Consider the following 16,220-nt stretch of genomic DNA (forward strand, 5'->3'; position numbering starts at 1 on the left):
TTTTTTTTTTGAGACGGAGTCTTGCTCTGTCACCCAAGCTGGAGTGCAGTCGTGCAATCTCAACTCACTGCAACCTCCGCCTCCCAGGCTCAAGCAATTCTCCCGCCTCACCCTCCTGAGTAGTCGGGATTACAGGCGAGCGCCACCACGCCTGACTAATTTTTTTTATTTTTAGTAGAGACGGTTTCACCATGTTGACCAGGCTGGTTTTGAACTGACCTCAAGTGATCCGCCTGCCTTGGCCTCCCAAAGTGCTAGGATTACAGGTGTGAGCCACTGCCCAGCCAGGAGAAGAATTCTAAAAGGAACACTTTTCATTGCATGGATTGACATAAGTAATTCAGATTCCCCAGTGATGACAACTGCTGTGTGCTTCCTGGTCTGTTGGAAGCCATGATTTTTACCTTTAGGAGCCCCAGGGCAGGATAAGAGATGTTTGGGAATTTTAATTCAAGTGGTTCCTGTTGAAAAGAAAAGAGGTTTTTAATTTACAGCATGTATTCAAATTAAGGTTACCTCAAATTAAATCTTTTGATAGAAACATTTTCCTGGCACCTTCCTCACATCCTCCACCCTTTGCCCACCCAACCTCCTGCCCAAAACAGTCTCCCTTTGCCTTTTTCACAAGCTTTCTCTCCCCACCTCCAAATTGCTTTTCCAAATTTGCTTCCTAACTACTCCCTTAACTTCCTGCTCTGATACCAATGGAGATAGCAAATTATAAATAAAAATACTAATGAAAAAAAACTTTTCTGAGCAGTTTTTTTTTTGAGGGGGTGGGGGGCTCAATTTATATAACTTGCCTTTCCTGAGAATAATTTTTGGCATTTATAGTGTGATTTATAAAAAGGTAGCTGGCTGGGTGCCGTGGCTCATGCCTATAATCCACTCAGGCCAAGTCTGATGGCTTGAGCCCAGGAATTTGAGACCAGCCTGGGCAACATGATGAAACCCTGTCTCTCTAAAAAAAATACCAAAAAACTAGCCGGGGGTGGTGGTGTGCGCCTCTAGTACTAGCTACTTGGGAGGCTAAGGCGGGAGGATGGCGTGGGTTTGGGAGATTGAGGCTGCAGTAAGCCATAAATGTGCCACTGCACTCCAGCATGGGCGACAGAGCAAGACCCTGTCTCAAAAAAAAAAAAAAAAAAAAAAAAAAGCAGCTCTAATTCTAATTATATAAAGGGAGCTGCAAAATAGATGTTTTTCCCCTACCTAGGTGAACAGATGCTTCTTGATTTTCTGGAATAAACACTGTTGTCTCCTCCCACTAGGGCCTGCTGCTTCCCTTCTCAGCCTGCTGTTTAAACAGTCTCCTGTGGGGCATTCGTCAATCTCCTTTTGGCCGTATAAGGCGATTTTGCGCCAGTCACGTGCTGGAGACAATCAGGAATAACACTATAAATGGGAGGAATGCCGAATGTCAGGCAGACAAACAGGCCAGTTAAAGAGACATACCACTGACAAAGGCTAATTGAGCAGAGAGGCTGAGAAAATAAGAGCCAGCCAAGCTGAGCAAAATAAGTGACTGCAGTGCATTGTGTGTATAAAAGTGGCAGTGTGTGAGCTGCCGACTGGAGTGACTGGCCAGGCTCATCTAATCAAACAGTCCTGGTGCTGCGGCCAACTTTCACAGTACAGTATTATTTTGGACAGGCAACCAGCTCCCAATAACCAATTCTGGATTGTACACATACTAATCATTGATAAGAGTAGGAGAGAAGAGCCTCTGTTTCAGAGTTCCCTATGTCAACAGGAGAAAAAAAAATCCTAAAGTAGGTTTGTATTGGCCCTTGACAGTAGCCCCTGTTGCACCCTCATACTTCCACTCATGCTCCATAGCTTAAATATTTCTCTTGTTCTTTCTGTCGGTTGAATCTGAGCATCACTGGGGTTTGACGTGCCATTGCTATATCATCGAGCTCTGCTGTCTCAGCAACAATGTCTGGATGAGGCCAACTGGTTGCCCGTGATACGCTAGAGCCCATCCTGTGAGCGTTTCACAGCCCCAGAAGCAAGCAGGCCTCCCTCTGTCAGGGTTACTGACAGGCAGAGGGACTGGGGCACAGATGTTCAACCAGTGCAGCCCCCGCACTGCCTCTTCCTGTGTTTCTGTCAACAGGAAATCTGCAGGACAATCTCTGGGAAACCATGGGAAGCTTCTTACATTTATGAAACCTGGGTTATTTCTGAGGCTTCACCAACAGACAAGTGAACAGGAAATCACTAGGGATATTTAGTGCACAACTGGGAATGTCCAGATCACAAGGAAGCCAGATGGGTCACCTCCCATATGTCAGGTGTCATTCCTGCCCCTCCGTCCCAGCAAGACCCACTTTGAATGCTAGTGCTACAGGAGGAAGAGGCAGTGGAGAAGCAGAAACCTTCATTGTGGGACAAGCCAAGAGGTTAGGGAACAAACAAAACCCAAGTGGTAGAGACAGAACTTCCATCTGAAAACTGAAGGGTTTAGTGAGCAACTGGAGGGTTAGTTTCATTTTTAAGATACCTTCCTCAAGTAGAAACTCAAGATTTCACAGACCTTAATTATGCTCTGAAATGTTTTTGATTACAATACAGGCTCATTAGAAGACATTCAAAAATATAAAAAATCATAAAGTTACCCCAAAATCCCACCCAAAAGAGATATCCACTCTTAGTATTTTGATATATATCCTTGCAGCCATTTATTTCACAAATGTAAAAAAAAAAAAGCTTTGTGATTTCCCAGATGTTGTCACATTATTTTGTATTTATATATGTAAATACATGTATATATGCATTGTGTGCATATTACATTTTTATTAAAACTTTGTCAAATTATACATACTGGTTTTTTTGTTTGTTTTGTTTTTGTTTTTGTTTTGAGACAGAATCTGGCCCTGTTGCCCAGGCTGGAGTGTACTGACGTGATCTCGGCTCACTGCAACCTCTACCTCCCAAGGTCAAGCCGTCTTCCCACCTCAGCCTCCCAAGTAGCTGGGACTACAGGTGTGTGCCACCGTGCCTGGCTAATTTTTGTATTTTTAGTAGAGACAGGGTTTCATCATGTTGCCTAGGCTGGTCTCGAACTCCTGGGCTCAAGCGATCCACCTGCCTCGGCCTCCCAAAGTGCTGGGATTACAGGCGTGAGCCACCATGCCCAGCCTACACTGTTTTATAACCGTCTTTTTTTTTTTTTTTTAACTACATGGTATTTCTTATTTTTAGAGGCAGAGTTTTGCTCTGTCACCCAGGTTGGAATGCAGTGGCATGATCATAGTTTACTGTAACCTCAAACTCCTGGGCTCAAGTGATTCTCCTGCCTCAGCCTCCCAAGTAGCTGGAGCTATAGGCATGTGTCTCCAACCCCAGTTAGTTTTAAAAATATTTTGTAGAGACAGGGTCTTGCTATGTTGCCCAGGCTGGTCTAGACCTCCTGTGCTCAAGCAATATTTCACCTCAGTTGTCTCCTGAGTTGCTAGAATTATAGGTGTGGGCCACCGCACCTGGCTCTGTATGGTATTTCTTTTTTTTCTTTCTTTTTTTTTTTTTTTTGTTCGGAGACAGGGTCTTACTCCTGTCGCCCAGGCTAGAGTGCAGCGATCTCAGGTCACTGCGGCCTCAACTTCCTAAGCTCAGGTGATCCTCTCACCTCAGCCTCCTGAGTAGCTGTGACTACAGGTGCGTGCCACCATGCTAGGCCAACTTTTTGTATTTTAGTAGAGACAGAGTTTTGTCTTGTTGCCCGTGCTGGTCTCGAGCCCCTGATCCACCTGCCTCAGCCTCCCAAAATGCTGGGATTACAGGCATGAGCACACCTGGCCTGATGAAGTATTTCTATTGTAAGGATGTACCATACATAATCCCCTACTGATGGAATACTAAAGGAAATAATTTCTATTAAATAATGCCACATCTTTATGCTCTTGGATTATGGTTTCACAGGAATAAATTGTTGGAAGTGGATTAGGGGTATAAACATTTCAAATTTTCCTGCTTTTAAAAAATGGGCTTCCCCCATTTGGGTTGGCCATAATAGAGGGCAAGCACCAGAGTAAGGCTGGCTAAGGAAGTTTTTATTTATTTATTTTTTTTGGAAAGAGTCTTGCTCTGTCGCCCACCCAGGGTGGAGTACAGTGGTGTGGTGCAATATCAGCTCACTGCAACCTCCACCTCCTGGGCTCAAGCAATTCTCCTGCCTCAGCCTCCTGAGTAGCTGGGATTACAGTCATGTGCCACCATGCCTGGCTAATTTTTGTAATTTTAGTAGAGACAGTGTTTCATCATGTTGGCCAGGCTGGTCTGGAACTCCTGACCTCAGGTGAGGTCTCCTGCCCAGCTCGGCCTCCCCAAAGTACCAGGATTATAGCGTGAACCATTGCACCCAGCCCAAGGAAGTTCATTATGATTTTTCCCATGGTCTGGAGACCATGGGCATAGTAGAGTAGGGAATTTGGACAATGCTGGGGAAAAACTAGTTAACTTTACCTTGATAGGTCTAGGTCTAAAAGTTGGTTGGCTCTAAGCTACCTAGGTTCAACTGCTAAAAAATGATAAAGGACAGGTGTGGCTCCAGCAGGCAGGCAGCGCTGCACTCCTATGCAACAGGCTGGCTAGACTCTGTTATCAGCAGCCTCTAAATTAGCAGTAAGGCTAAAGTCTCGCTAGCCAATTTGCTCCAATTTTCTTTTTCTCTGTTAGACTGACCTCCAATGCAGGGTGAGCCATGGGGCTCAGGAGGTGAATAACAACCAAAGCCTAGCTAGCCTGGCCTACAGAGCTCTCTCCAAAATGGGTAACTCACCATATCTTCAGGGTCTGGAATTTTCACTCCACTGAAGTACTGATTCATGCTAAACACTTGCTGGTGCCTAGGAATGAGATCCCCTTTGGACAAGAAAAAAAAAGGTAAGTGAAATTGGTTAGCAAACACTGATCTATGGTTTTCTTCCATCAATGCTGTGTTTGTCTGTGCCCATATGCATGGACACTGCAGTGTTCTTGGGCAATCAGAAGGAGAGGCATTCAGGCAACCCACAGCAACCTGTATTGATCCCTACGGTGGACAGCACACTGTGTTAGGCACAGAGGAGGCAAGCAACAGAAACTGAGGGCTACAAGCTTCTTGCTCTCAGGTTCTTGTTCTCAGAGCCTACAGTGTACTGAAGGAACCCAAACCAAACAACTCAGAAGCACATGCACACAAATAAAATAATGCCTTTTAAAAAACAGCAAAACGGCAACAACCACAAATCAAAATCATATTAACTGAATCCTGATAGGTGAAGATAAAATTTTATTGCCCTAGCACTTATAACAGTGTCTAACATAGAGCAAGCACTCAATAAATATTTGAAGAAGGAAGAGAGGGAGGGAGGGAGAGAGGGAGGGAGGGAGGGGAGGGGAGGGGAAGGGAAGGAAGGAAGAAATCACGGATTTTCTAGCTAGAAGGAATACATTTCCACATTGGGACCATCTTTTCTTATTTCACCAGTTAGCAATCACATGGAAATCCCATTTCATCTACTGTTTAGAAGCACTTACAATGTGACATAATGAAACAAGAAGAGTATTTCTATATTTCAGGGGACTCTAGGAAGCTCCTCCTGCCCACATTTCCGTCACATCAGCTAAAATCACCTTTATGTAAAATTCTATATTACACTTGAAGAGGGATTTTGTTCAGAGAATATAGGGAGATACTCAAAGGTGTTCTCCTGGGGCACAACCAGGCCCATTTCCCAGAGCACTGTGGGAGTTCCTACTCCAGGGTATCAAATTATTACTGATGCATCCTAGAAATTTACCTCTCACTCAAATGCAAAAACTGCTGCCTTGCCTCATTTTGGGTGAGCAACCAAAATATACCCTCAATGCCTTGCCCCAGATCTCAGTGAGCAGCATCATGAGCACAATTCCTTGCACCTTAATAACCTTCTTCCTCCAGTGCCAGAGGGGTGACATGGGGAGGCTGTCCTAAAATCACTAGAGGAAACACAGCCAAGAAAGGCCTACAAAGCACCTTCCATGTCACCCAACAAAGTCAAGCTATCAGCAAACATTTATTGCCTACAATGTGCAGACACTGGTGGAGGGTAAGTAGAAATATAAGACATGGTCTCACCATCAGGAAGTTTACAGTATCTTTGGGAAGATAAGATTACAAGGGAAGGCATGGCGATGGCAGTTCCTACAAGAGTTTAGAGGAGGAAAAGTTTACTTTAAACTGCGATACTCAGGCGAGTAGTGTCTAAACTCCCTGACTTTGGAAGAGGGCAATCACTACTGATGGGTTTTTTTTTCTCATCTTCCCTCCCTTCTCCCCTGCCCTTCCCCTCTGCCTCCGAGGGTAGAGAGAAAGGAAAGGGCACTGGGGGGGGGGGAAAGCAAGACGGACTGAGTGACATTACAACTAGCTTTCCTCCTGACACTTAGAAGGTTGGGAATCATTCTCCATAGAGTCTGAATGATCCAAACTAGTCAGGCAGGCTGGGATTAAGGACATCCAAATGAATTACCCCATCGTCATAAACAAGGTAAACCATGAAAGCATTCTGTAAACTGCTAAGCCCTTACAGAAATGTGAGTTTTTATTGTTGTTATTGTCATTATTAATGTTTTAACTTGATCCAAACTGCTCAAGAATCTTGGGTTGTTTTTGGACAATAAGTACTCAATAATTGTTAACTATTTTAATTAAAACAAATATGGCCACCTTTAATGGAGTCATTTAAATGAGGCTTCGAGTTTTCCTCTTTCCTAACTAATGCCTTAAAGGGCATTAGGTGAGACTGAGAACTTGGCTCTGCCCTGCCCCAACCTGGGGAAATATCCAGTTTTCCAAAAGGTGGGACAAAAACACCACTTACCCAAGGTCTTCCTAATCAGATACAGCTGATCCACATCCGATTTTCCTGGCCACAGAGGCACTCCTGACAGCAGCTCAGCAAAGACACAGCCAATTGCCCAAACATCCACCGGGGGGCCGTACTGCGTGTCCCCCACCAGCAGCTCAGGGGAGCGGTACCACCTGGTAGCCACGTAGTCTGTATAGTAGTCACTCGGTCCAGCTGGCCAGTGATGGAACATGGAAAACAAACAGCAGCGGAAGGCAGGAATCAAAACTGAGGGGGAGATCTCAGAAGTCAAGCCTGTGCCCAATTTTGTGGCCTTTCTATATCGCTGGTTCTCAATTCTAGTTGCACATTCAAATCACTTAAATAAATATTTTGTAAATTACTGATGCTCAAGCCACACTCCAGTCCAATTAAAACAGAATCCCTGGGGAGGGTCGGGGGGGGGGGGGTTATTTGGCTTAGAATTTAAAGTTCCCTGGGCACAGCGGCTCACACTTGTAATCCCAGCACTTTGGGAGGCCGAGGTAGGTGGTTTGCTTCGGCCCAGGAGTTCGAGACCAGCCTGGGCAATGTGGTGAAACCCCGTCTCTACAAAAAAAATACAAAACTTAGCCAGGTGTGGTGGCTCATGCCTGTAGTCCCAGCAATTCAGGAGGCTGAGGTGGGAGGATCACCTGAACTGGGGAGGTCGAGACTGTGGTGGGCTGTGACTGTGCCACTGCACTCCAGCCTGGGCAACAGAGTGAGACCCTGTCTCACAAAAAAAAAAAAAAGTTCCCCAGGTGATTCTAATCTGCCTCCAAGGTTGAAAGCCACTATTCTAAAGTAGCACTTCTGAAAAGTATTTTAGCAAGAAATGGTAGAAATCAGGGAGGTAAGATACTTTTTAATAACTACTGTGGTATAATTTATGGATAGCATACATAGGTAAACCATTGTATTATCTACACATTTTCAGTAATTACAAAATTATAATTTATAGCACACTTATGCCCTAAATATACAAGTACTAGCTTGTATACTTCTAGAGCATTTAGATCCTTTGTTGTATCAAGAACTTTTTCATTTTTTATACTTAACAGAAGAAAATGTCAATACTCACTCAAAAGCCGAGCAAATCCAAAGTCACAGAGCTTAATCACGGAATGTTTTGTGATGAGGATATTTTCTGGCTTCACGTCTCTATGTATGCACTAGTGTAACAAATCAAAACAAAAACAATATTAAGGCTGAACTATATATGGGATAAATGAAACACATGACTATTTAGCAAATATTGGATAAATCATTTAAATCTCTCCTTGGCCTGTTGGACAACAGCAAAAGAGCAGCCTAAAATAAATCTAGTACCATGCCTGTCAGAGCCTGAATCATCCCAAATTCCTAAAAGGCCCAAAAGAACCAAGAAGAGTGAAAGGAAAATGAAAGTAGGGTAGCCGGTCTTAGCAGAGAAAAATACAGGACACCCAGTTAAATTTGAATTTCAGATAAACAAATACTTTTTTTAGGATAATACATCCCATGAAGCACTTGGGATGTACTTATACTAAAAGTTATGCTTGTTTATCTGAAATTCAAATTTAACAGGGTGTCCTGTATTTAATCTGACAGTTTTAGGTGAAAGGGAAAATGTTGAAAGGTCCGAGTGAGGCTGCATCATGGTTGCAGGAGCTGCAAATTGGTGCATAAGCAGAATTCACAATTCAGTTGTTTAACTGTGAACAGAACACAGTCAGCCTCGTAAACAGGACAAGCCCTGGGCCTGCTGAGATAAGCTGGGAAGAGAAGGGCGGCAACCACAGCTTGCCACGAGATTTCCCTTCCAGCTCTGACATTCATCCCGACAAGATAAACAAGAGTAGGCAGCAGCCCTCACCCTCTGGGGAGAGTCGCTAGATGTCAGCTCTGTCCCACACACAAGTGCTCTGAGAGCTGCAGCCACCCCTCGAGATGCGGCCCCCCTCTTCCAGAATTTAGACTCAAATCACCTGTGGTTTCCAGCCCACAGCCAACATTCTTAAACAGGGTGATCTTAGAGAAAAGAACGTTTGAGAATCTTCACATGATTTTCTCATTAAATGACAATTTCTTTGGCAAAGAACAAATCAACAACCTAATTAAGAGTTACTTTTTTTTTTTTTTTTTGAGTTGGTTCAAAATACTGCTCAGGGTCCCTAATAATCTTCCTCTTTCCCAAGTGTTTTCCTCTTAGGAGGAGAATGCTAGATCGTTTGCAACCTGAGAGACCCTCTTTGGCCTGCAGCCTGAAACCCTGGGGTTATTCTTAAGAATCTGGAGAGGACTTGGGTTCTTCTTGGGCATGACCAGTTCTCACTCCAAAGGACCTTCAGGATGAGAGATCAGTGTCAATGTTTCCCCATGGGTATTTATTATTCTGGAAAATTTGGGGGAAATAAAACAACTTTGGGATTTTATTATAATCGATCTGGTTCTTAGCAATTAACATCCTGAGATCTCTATTCTTTTTACCACTGGCTTCACATATTGCTATAAATGGGTACACCATGAATATCATGATGACATATGGTCAGAAGTACTTGTAAGCAAGCATGTGCTCCTATTCTGTTCTGGGAATTCTTTACAAGTTTCTGCCCCCACCCCCATCAGCACATGGAGCCAAACAGGGTGTCTGGGGCTCTCCAGGGAACTGTGGTATGCATTATATTTGTTTTTAGCATCCCAGATCTGCCCTACCAGGGTCTTGGTGCAGTCTCTCTTGCTCCCCCATCCTAAAACCTGCTCTTGAAAGAGTGGTAAGTCATAGTAACTAACAATATGGGTGTCCACTCTCCCCTGTGTATTACAAGGATTATAGCCTTTAGCTAGTTGGAGGCTCCTCAGGGAGAAGTGCTGTCTACTCTCATACTTCCTCCTTCCGGGAATGCAGCATCAGGAATAATCATTTGGAACAATATAAAGAAGGAGATTTAGCCCTACCACCTAAATTGACCCTGGCAGTTGAGTAGGATAAAACATTGCAGTGAAACTGCACTCATGGCCAAAACGAAGCTCTAACTTTGGAATCTGGTTTCTACGCACAGTGGGCAGTATTGTATTGGATGGGGCAGCAGGCTTCCCAGCATCTGTGAAGTCACGTCACCTGGGCAATAGTCTACTATGCCTCTACCAGCCGCCTGTGGCCAGGAGTGTCACAGGCTTTCAATAGGTTGCTTGGTTCGAGACTCAACACTCATATCTCACCAAAGCAGACACTGGCACTTTGCACTGGGTTTGGGGTTCCACCTACTGCAACTGACATACTGCAGCTAAGCAGGCATGAATCACCTGGGGTTTTCCCCAATTTCATAGCCTTTTGGGAGTACAAGACCACATAGACTCCAAGTGAATGGGGTTCTACCTTAAATCTGAGTAGTTTCTAAGCATTATAAATGTATGACTAATTTTTTGTTCTTTGTGGGTTGTTTTTTTTTTTTTGAGACAGGGTCTCATTCTGTCATCCAGGTTGGAGTACAGTGGCATGATCTTGACTCACTGCAGCCTCGACCTCCCCAGCTCAAGCGATCCTTCCACCTCAGCCTCCTGAGTAGCCAGGACCACAGGCACACACCACCGCACCCAGTTCATTTTTTTTAATTTTCTGTAGAGACAGGGTTTTGCCATGTTGTCCAGGCTGGTCTCGAACTCCTGGGCTCAAGTGATCTGCCTACCTTGGCCTCCCAAAGTCCTGGGATTACATGCAGGAGCCACCATGCCTGGCACTAGTTTCTTAAAATCATAAAAATGCATGTTTTATATAACCTGAGCAAGAAGGAATAGCTAGGTTGGCATTTTTAGCCTATACTTACCCAACCAGGCTTATGAAGATTTGGGTAAAAAATTTTACCCACAAAAGTGTGATATAAACTTTGTACAAGGCTCCACCTCAGCTTAAGGGGAGCCTTCTTGCTTTTCAAAAGAGATCATGAGACTTACATTGTGTTTATGGCAAAAATTTACAGCTTGCAGTGTCTGCCAAGTTATGCTCTTCACAAGATGTTCTGGTACCCTAATAAAAATAAAGCAGCACAAACACATTCTTTAGTGTAACCATGGAATTCAGCTCAAGAAAAGAAAAAATAAACCAAGATAGGCTTTAGTAGTGAAAAATCTTAGGTGACACATAGTCATCTTACTCATCAATCATTCCATGAATCCAAAATGTAAAAATATGCGACCAGCACACCGCTGAAGTCTAGGGACAACAGGTTAACAAAAATGCAAACATCTACTTCTTTGGTAAGGACATGAAAACCTACAGGGATTTCAACAAGTATTTATAACCACCTATCTCAAACATCTGTGACACCACTGGGAAACTGCCTGGTAACTTAAGCTCCATTTTCACAAGGAATTTTTTATTGATGTAAAGTTAAGTTACTATTCAGCACAAAAGATGCTGTTTATTTTCTCAAGTTGCCCCAAACAGACAGCCTTGAAGCAGGACTCATCTTCCATGTGTGGGCATGTGGTCTCTCAGAGCAGCATTGCTGTTGTTTGTTTGGTTGGTTTTTTAGATAATGAAGACTTTACTGATTATAGCAAAGAGCTTTACATTGCAAACCATTCTATTTGTTTTTAGCATCCCAGATCTGCCCTACCAGGGTCTTGATGCAGTCTCTCTTGCTCCCCCATCGTAAATTGTTATTAAATGTTAATAATAATTTAAAAACCTGAGGCATCCTGGTTCTTTCCCTATGCTGCCATGGCAGCCAGCTGCACCCCAGTTACATCTTTCTACTCTCTCCTCCATCACCACAGCTAAACTTCAAGCCACTGCTCCCAGTACTTCTTCCCTGACTCACATTTTATATTACCAGGGCAACCAGTAGTTCCAGCAGGTACTTCGTGTGAATTAGAAAGAGGCACCTCGCCTGGAAACATTTAAAACAACAACAAACCAAGGCAGGGAGTGTAAGAAATGAACAACAGAGAGAGTGCATTTATTTTCTGAGACCCCAACCCACTGGCTGGACTTACTGTTTTGATAAACATTCCACAGTGTTGCTGTGGTCCTCAGCCAAAACGAATAAGTAAATCAGGGAGGAAGCTCTTGAGTAGCTGTGTTAAGGGGACTACAAAAAGTCACTTGTAGCCTCTGAGAGAGGCTACAAGGCCACTGTTGTCACAGGCCAGACGTTCAGGAAATCCTTTCAAGCAGATCAGGGGGTGTTTGAACAGAGAGTGGGATCACATGAAGGAAAGGAAGAGGCCACTTCCAGGAAGGCTAGTTGGGACATTGCTGCACCAGGGCTATGTCCCTGTGTTTGAAGTTGCTTCTCTCCAAATTCTCTTTTCCTTGTTTGAGCGGCATATAGGCATAGATGCTAGAAAAAGTCACTGTTGAGAAAAAAGGCTTAGAAAAATGCAACTAAGATGAGACATTAGGGGGAATGCTTTTCCCCAGCCTCCACTTTTAATTTTTTTTTTTTTAGGGTCAGGGTCTTGCTGTGCTGCCCAGGCTGGAGGCAGTGGTGCTATCATAGCTCACTGAACTTTGGACTCCTGGACTTAAGGGATCCTCCTGCCTCAGCCTTCCAAGTAGCCTCTACATTTTGTCCAGAAAAATGGAATATATTTTGATTATTCAATAAATTAAATTTTTGGTTTTTTTTTGAGATGGAGTCTTGCTCTGTCACCCAGGCTGAAGTGCAGTGGTACAATCTCAGCTCACTGCAAACTCTGCCTCCCAGGTTCAAGCGATTCTCCTGCCTCAGCCTCCAGTAGCTGGGATTACAGGTGTGTGCCACCACACTCGGCTAATTTTTGTATTTTTAGTAGAGACAGAGTTTCACCAGTTGGCCAGGCTGGTCTCAAACCCCAGACCTCAAGTGATACGCCCACCTCAGCCTCCCAAAGTGCTGGGATTACAGGTGTGAACCACCATGCCCGGCCTGCAAATTAAGTATTAATATAGGGTTACCAGTACCAGGCAACTTTAGTTCCTACAAACATTTCCCCAAATAAATTATATAAAAGCATATAAAAGTAAATTATAGTTGCATATCATTATTGCTCCTTTAATCCCCAGCACAGCTAATCCCCAGAATTACAAAACTCTCAAATGTAAAAACTCTGTACAAACTACTTAGTGCCATCTTGAATTGGCTACTCACTTCACTTCTTTACTTAGTTTCTTTTCTGTAATGCAGAGGCCTCAGACTCTGAGATCCCTTTTAGCTGAAACACTCATAATAAGAGGGGCCAGTTTTTCACTGTTGGAGAAGGGAGTTACAACTATAAAAAGGGGAAAAATAGATAGAATATATTCTGTGGTGTTGGATTTAGAGAGAGAGAGAAAGAGAGAGAGAGAGAGACAGCGTGAGAGTGCTGTGCTAGAAGGGGTTGATCACCTTATATAGGATGGCCCAGAAAGGTTCTCTGGTTAAGGGAACATCTAAAATAGTGGTTAAGTGGTGAGAAGTGGCCAGATTTGGGCTATATTTTTAAAATAGAGCTTCCAGGATTTTCTGAGGGATTGGATGTGGGAGAAAAAGAATCAAGGAATGACATCAGGTTTTTAGCTTGAGTAACTGGTACACAGTGGTGCCTTTTACTCAGGAGAACACTGGAGGGGAAACTGGTTTGGGGGAAGGGAATGCTTACTGGACACCCAAAGGAAGACTCTGAGTCAGCGATTCTACATTCAGAAGGAAGGTCAGGCTGGAAATGTGAGTTTGAGAAGCATAGCATATGGGTGGTATTTGGGGCCTAGGACTGAATGAAGCCAATTAAGGAGTGAATCCACCTAAAGAAGAGGAGCTCGGAAGGAAGCTGTGAGACCCTTCCCCACAGAGGGGCAGAAAGAGGAAGGGGACCCCACAAGGGCACCTGAGTTGAGAGCATCAAGTGAATAAGACAACACTCAGGAGAATACGGTATCACAGGACCAACTGAAGAAAGTGTGTCAAAGGACTTCTGAATTAAGACGATGGATTAAGCAAGCCCAGCTAATTTCGTTCCCTCCTGAAACCTAACTAGAACTACGCTGAAGACTTCTAAAGACAAAACCTCACAAGGTCAGAGAAGACAGGAGAAGAGATAACAGCAACACAATGTGGAATCCAGAAAGCAACTGAATGAAAGATAATTAACTTAACAATCCTAGAAAGCGAAAATCTAAGCCAGGAGAGGGAAGGTGGAGAACCAACCAATTCATCCAGAAAGAATCCTCAAAAGGCTCGGGAAGTAGCAGCCAAAGTCTCTATGGAACTAGGAGCTAAGGAGTATGGAAAAAACTGTTTAGAAAATAATTAAATCCCTAGATCCCCTCCTCTATCATTTGCCCATAGGGAAACACTCTCCACTACCGGGCAGAAGGCTGGAGCTTTGTTTCTGGAGAGGATAAAGCAGAGGACATTTGGCATACGTGAGATTGTGGATACCGTTCTGAAAATGTGGATACTGTTCTGAAAGCAGGGGATTAAAGGACTGTACACATACAAAATGCTGAATGCTGGGATTCCCCACCCCTCTTCCCTCACTAGACTCTGGGAAAGCCAGCAGGCAGACTTCACTCTCCAGGCACAATATTCAAAGACTTTTTTGGGAGAAACTCAGAGGGAAAGCTCTGAAGATTCTGACACTGGGGTTCCACCAGCAAATGGCCCAGCTAGAAAACCATAGTGAAGCTCAGAGCTTCCAGTAGTTCCTTATTCTTAACTATGAGCATACAACCAGAGATTATATGATGCCCAAGAAAAGCCTCTAGTAAGAAAGTGGAAGACCAGAACAAACAGAAAAAAGCAACTTAAAAGAAACAGAAATTATGGAGGATGAAGAGAACATTTTTAAATACCATTAATATCCTCAGAGAGAACAGGAAAGCTGTTGTATCCATGAAACAAGAACAGGATACTATAAGAAAATAGGAGGACCAGTTCAAGAGTCCACATCCCAATAATAGAGGGTACAGAAAAAGAAAATAGGTAAAACAATGAACAGGAAGTCAATAACAAAACAATTCAAAAATTTTTTTCTGAGGCAGAAAAGGCCCAGCAAGTGCCAGGATAATGGATGAAAATCAAGACACACTCATGAGTTTCATAATCAAAAACACTGAGCACAAAGAGAATCTCCTACAAGTTTCTGGAAAAAGAAACAGGACTTCACAAGACAGCAGAAAATAGAATGGCATCAGGCTTCTTGGCACTAGAAGATAGAAGACACTAAAATAATGACTTCAAAAATTTGAAGGAATATTATCTTCAACCAAAAACCAACAAACAAGCCTATATCCAAACAAAATACCAATCCAGTGTGAGGATAGAATAAAGCATGTGAGGGCAAGGTCTCAACCTCTTATTTGTTCCTGTACCTCTCATCTACTCTTTCTCAGGAAGCCCCTCGTGGATGCAGTCCACCAAAAAGGAGCAGTCCATTATCAAAGAAGATTATGTGGGCTGGAGACCCAATGCAGGAGGGAAGCAGCAGGAGTTTCTGGGAGGATGGCAGAGGGAGATGACGGGATAACTGCACTCCAGGTGGCAAAAGCAACCCATCCTGACAGGACAATGTGACCCAAGAGCCATGCACAGTAAGGGGTGTCATCGCCATGCCCTCTGCCTCATGCAATCTTAAATAAATATGAATATATTCAACAAACTTAACAGCTCTGGAAGAGTCTGGGTGACTGGCTGGACCCTTCAGGCTAAGGCAGATGTTTTGATGTTCTTTGTTCTTCTCTCTTGTCTTTTTGTTGTTGTTGTTTGTTTTTTGTTTTGTTTTTTTGAGACGTTGTCTCCCTCTGTCACCCAGGCTGGAGTGCAGTGGTGCTATCTTGGCTCACTGCAAATTTCTCCTTCTGGGTTCAAGCAATTCTCCTGCCTCAGCCGCCCAAGTAGCTGGGATTACAGGCACACGCCACCACACCCAGCTAATTTTTCTATTTTTAGTAGAGATGGGGTTTCGCCATGTTGGCCATGGTTGGCCAGGCTGGGCTCGAACTCCTGACCTCAGGTAATCTGCCTGCCTTGGCCTCCCAAAGTGCTGGGATTACAGGTGTGAGCCACCGTGCTTGGCCAATACTTTTTTTGCAGAAATGGGGGTCTTGCTGTGTTGCCCAGGCTGGTCATGAACTCCTCGGTTCAAGTGATTCTCCTGCCTTGGCCTCCCAAAACACTGGGATTATAGACATGAGCCACTATGCCTGGCCTAAGGAAGATGTTCTTAAAATTGTAGCCCGTGCTAGCAAGGCTAGGGAACTCATTCCACCTTAAGGTATTTGTTTCCACATTGGTGGTAAATAGTGGTTGTGGCTGAGCTCTAGGGCAGAGTGGGGAAGGGCTAGAACAGGTATGAAGAAAAGGGGCTCAATTCCTTCTCATTCTTTACTCCCTTTAATAGCTCTTCTAGCTCAAAAGCAAG

At 43.9% G+C, this 16,220-nt stretch overlaps 1 protein-coding gene across 17 annotated transcripts in view; it reads right to left on the bottom strand.

The window, feature by feature from the left end:
* The window catches only part of CDKL1 (cyclin dependent kinase like 1), a 77,755-nt gene that overhangs the window by 14,683 nt on the left and 46,852 nt on the right, over positions 1 to 16,220 (bottom strand). For 14 of the 17 annotated variants that reach the window (XR_010151105.1, XR_010151108.1, XR_010151111.1 and 11 more), the window contains exons 4-8: positions 10,791 to 10,863; positions 7,939 to 8,029; positions 6,849 to 7,049; positions 4,784 to 4,866; positions 405 to 461 (exon numbers count right to left, since the gene is read on the bottom strand). Coding sequence is in view for 8 of the 17 variants with exons in the window: in XM_054666533.2 (XP_054522508.1) it covers positions 405 to 461; positions 4,784 to 4,866; positions 6,849 to 7,049; positions 7,939 to 8,029; positions 10,791 to 10,863 (505 nt within the window). In the remaining 9 variants the exon portion in view is untranslated. The remainder of the gene's footprint in view (positions 1 to 404; positions 462 to 4,783; positions 4,867 to 6,848; positions 7,050 to 7,938; positions 8,030 to 10,790; positions 10,864 to 16,220) is intronic. The other 3 variants (XR_010151107.1, XM_063793380.1, XM_063793379.1) reach the window with 1 other exon arrangement.

Source organism: Pan troglodytes, chromosome 15 (assembly GCF_028858775.2).
Source record: "Pan troglodytes isolate AG18354 chromosome 15, NHGRI_mPanTro3-v2.0_pri, whole genome shotgun sequence".
NCBI classification, from domain to species: Eukaryota; Metazoa; Chordata; class Mammalia; order Primates; family Hominidae; genus Pan; species Pan troglodytes.